Source organism: Hyperolius riggenbachi, chromosome 6 (assembly GCF_040937935.1).
Source record: "Hyperolius riggenbachi isolate aHypRig1 chromosome 6, aHypRig1.pri, whole genome shotgun sequence".
Classification (NCBI taxonomy): domain Eukaryota; kingdom Metazoa; phylum Chordata; class Amphibia; order Anura; family Hyperoliidae; genus Hyperolius; species Hyperolius riggenbachi.
Genome location: NC_090651.1, coordinates 370,418,515 through 370,421,762, shown reverse-complemented (window position 1 = coordinate 370,421,762; position 3,248 = coordinate 370,418,515). Strand labels below are relative to the sequence as shown.

General features: G+C 40.9%; 1 protein-coding gene across 1 annotated transcript in view; it reads right to left on the bottom strand.

Annotated features, from left to right (window-relative positions):
• LOC137522284 (chymotrypsin-like elastase family member 2A) overlaps positions 1–2,893 on the bottom strand; it is a 10,168-nt gene extending 7,275 nt beyond the window's left edge. The window contains exons 1-2 of the mRNA XM_068242315.1: positions 2,854–2,893; positions 1,841–1,929 (exon numbers count right to left, since the gene is read on the bottom strand). Coding sequence (XP_068098416.1) covers positions 1,841–1,929; positions 2,854–2,893 — 129 coding nt within the window. The remainder of the gene's footprint in view (positions 1–1,840; positions 1,930–2,853) is intronic.
• Between the last annotated feature and the right edge of the window lie 355 nt (positions 2,894–3,248).

The window sequence follows — 3,248 nt, the reverse complement described above, 5'->3', positions numbered from 1 at the left end:
TATTATTATAGATTATTCTAACTGATATGACTCCCTTCTAGGCAATTTTTCGGACTTCAGACGTGTTTCCTTGCCTCCTCAGGAAACCAAGACACACCCCTTCCTGTCTTAAAGAGAAACCGTAACCAAGAATTGAACTTCATCCCAGTCAGTAGCTGATACCCCCTTTCCCAGGAGAAATATTTTCCTTTTCACAAACGGATCATCGGGGGCTCTGTATGGCTGATATTGTGGTGAAACCCCTCCCACAGTGTGATGTCAGGACCACATTTTTGGGAGCCTTGTTGCATTGTGGGAAATAACAGCTGTTTTCAACTGCCAAAAAAAAATCAAGCAGCACCTCCTTCCATTGACATCACCTGCCAGCAGTAAAAATGTCACCATGTGATAAATGTCAGAATGTAAATCATGGAGAGGAAAGATTTTACAATGGGCGAACACTGAATAAATAATTTCTACATAATTAAGCACTTTTTTATTACATTATTTTCACTGGAGTTCCTCTTTAACCCACCTATAGAAAGAACCTCCCAGATCCAGGTAATGACATCACACATTAACCCTATATGGAAAGGGTGTCTATACACCGAAATAGTTTGAAGAACGCACACAAATGTCTCTACAAGGAGCTAGAATTAAATTTCAGTCACTAAACCCAGATTGCCCTAGAGCATTGGTTGATGAAATCTTTCAGGATAGATCGATAATTTATAACTGAATTAAGATAGAAGATAAAGGCCCAGATGCAATTCACTTTTTCTCTTAAGTTTCCTCTCAGGTGATATTTTTAAACTTGTCTATAAAATGCCTTTTAAGCCACCAGAAAACAAGACAATAGTCACAATAATTTTTATACTACTTTTTCACCAACTGTTTGGTATTTTTTTCCAGTTGAAAAGTGCTGGAAAATTATTTAAATAGAAGATGAAAAATTATCTCCCAGGAGAAAACGTTAATTGCATATGGGCCAGAGTCTCCAACCAGTGTTATTAAATCAATCTATATATATATATGGTCCTGTATAGCCAAGTTCTTAGAAAAACCTCCTGAGTATCATAAGTCCTAGCTAAAAAAAAAGTCTGCTTTCTGATATTCATTTCAATGATCATATCAAGAACTTACAATGTATTTTCTTGAATATATTTCCTCTTTAAATGCTTAGACATTAAAAAATTCAAGTAAGAAAAACTGAACAGTTCTAAAAGGTTCCCTGAAAAAAAGCTTCCCAGGAATCGCCCTTTTAGGCAGTTGTGTGGGAGGAGCAATAAAGTGACATCATCACATAAAAAGAAGCTCCGTAATGGTCCGTACACACGCCGGACTTTAGGCAACGACGGGTCCGTCGTTGCCTCCCGCTGGGTGGGCGTGCCAGCGACAGTCCGGCGTGTGTACGCTCTGTCGTCAGACTGATACGGCTGTTTCTGAGCGATCCGCCGGGCGGATCGCTCAGAAACAGCCGTATCAGTCTGACGACAGAGCGTACACACGCCGGACTGTCGCTGGCACGCCCACCCAGCGGGAGGCAACGACGGACCCGTCGTTGCCTAAAGTCCGGCGTGTGTACGGACCTTAAGTCTACAAGAGGCGTGTCTGAGACCAGGCCAGAGCTCCTTAACAGCTGTATCAGAAGGAGAGTTTGCCGGCAGAATGTACCATTACTGACCAGATGCTCCAACACTACAGTTTACATTAGAATTTGCATCATTTCTGTGATTCTCAAGCTAAAATTACTCTCTGTACAGTAAATAAAACAATCGCAAATGATTGATGGAATAACATTCACACCTGGCTATAAAAATACAGATATTAGAGGTATTACGTGTTTTGTAAAGTTACTCACCTGCCACGGCCAGCTGTGCGGCACCACTTCCTCCCCGTTTACCACCCGGGATATGGAGGGCGGGGTTTTGGGGACTCCACAGCTGGAAACTGGATAACAAAATACATGATTAAACATAATATAATACAATATCATAGTGTAATGTATCATTCATATCACATCATGATCATTTACAGTATATTATGAAATACTTTGGCCTGAATTTATTAGGCAGGGTTGAGGGAGGTAGTTTCAGAGGCATTACATCAGCTCAGAAGTCAGGCAACTAAAGATGGCATCCTCCATACACCTCTCACTTCAGGTTCCCTTTAATATAGATTGTGCTGTATAAACTACCATATGATGCTATGAATAGTGGTTATCATTAACACGCCCCCCCCCCCCCCCCGCCCCCCCCTTGCACCTCTGACACTGTGGTTGTCCTTGGCAAGTTTTGGCGTACCATATCCCTTGTTCTGTATAGAGTGCTTGGGGGGCCCAAGGTAAAGCTTGCACTGGGGCCCATAGCTCCTTAGGTACGCTACTGCGTGGAACATTTTGTCTACATTTTGGCATGTTGTTTTTAGAGGCAGGTGCAAACTTTACAATGGAGTTATTACATTGATTTTTGAGACCTCCAGAAAGATTAGAATTTCTTTTGTACATAAACTTAGGTTTGAGTTTTTTAGTTACATGCTCCACTGATACTCACTTGGCACCCTTCCTGATGAAGCGGTATTACCAACGAAACACATCAACGGTGCTTTGAGTTGTCAATAAAACTCTTAGCATGTGTCTTATAAACTGACCCTTGTTTTATATTATACTGCAGTAGATTGTTCCTTAATCCAAACTATACTTTGAGAAAAAAGATTCCTCTCAGTTTAAAAATTCCTCTCAATAAACTGAATTTATATAACATGGCTTCTTAACTTCCACTATATCGCACACTGCTCCTACACATTTTCCTGAATAATAACAGACTACCACATTACTAAAAGTAGGAAATAGTACCCTGTTCTCCCCACACTTACCTCCAGCAACCAGCAGTGCCAGCACTAGGAAGGGGGTCATGTTTGGGATGCTTGGGATATGTGACTGCAGGCTGGCTGGTTGGTCTTATATACGGGAGGACCTTATCACTGCTATGTTTATAAAAAACACACTGTGGGCGTCCTGCACCAATCAATCAATATGTGCAAATGCCACTAAAGAGCAAACACAAACTAATCAAGGAAACAAAGTGATGTAAGGATTGTTCCAGCTGCTGAGTAAGTATCCATTCATAAATTCCATCACATGATTACAACACATTGGATAAAACTATTTAACACCAGATAATCAAGCAATCCTTCCACTATCCAATAATCCAAGTCACAACTAAATTAGGAGGGAAGAGGCGGCCCTAAAAATGGAATATGGATAATAA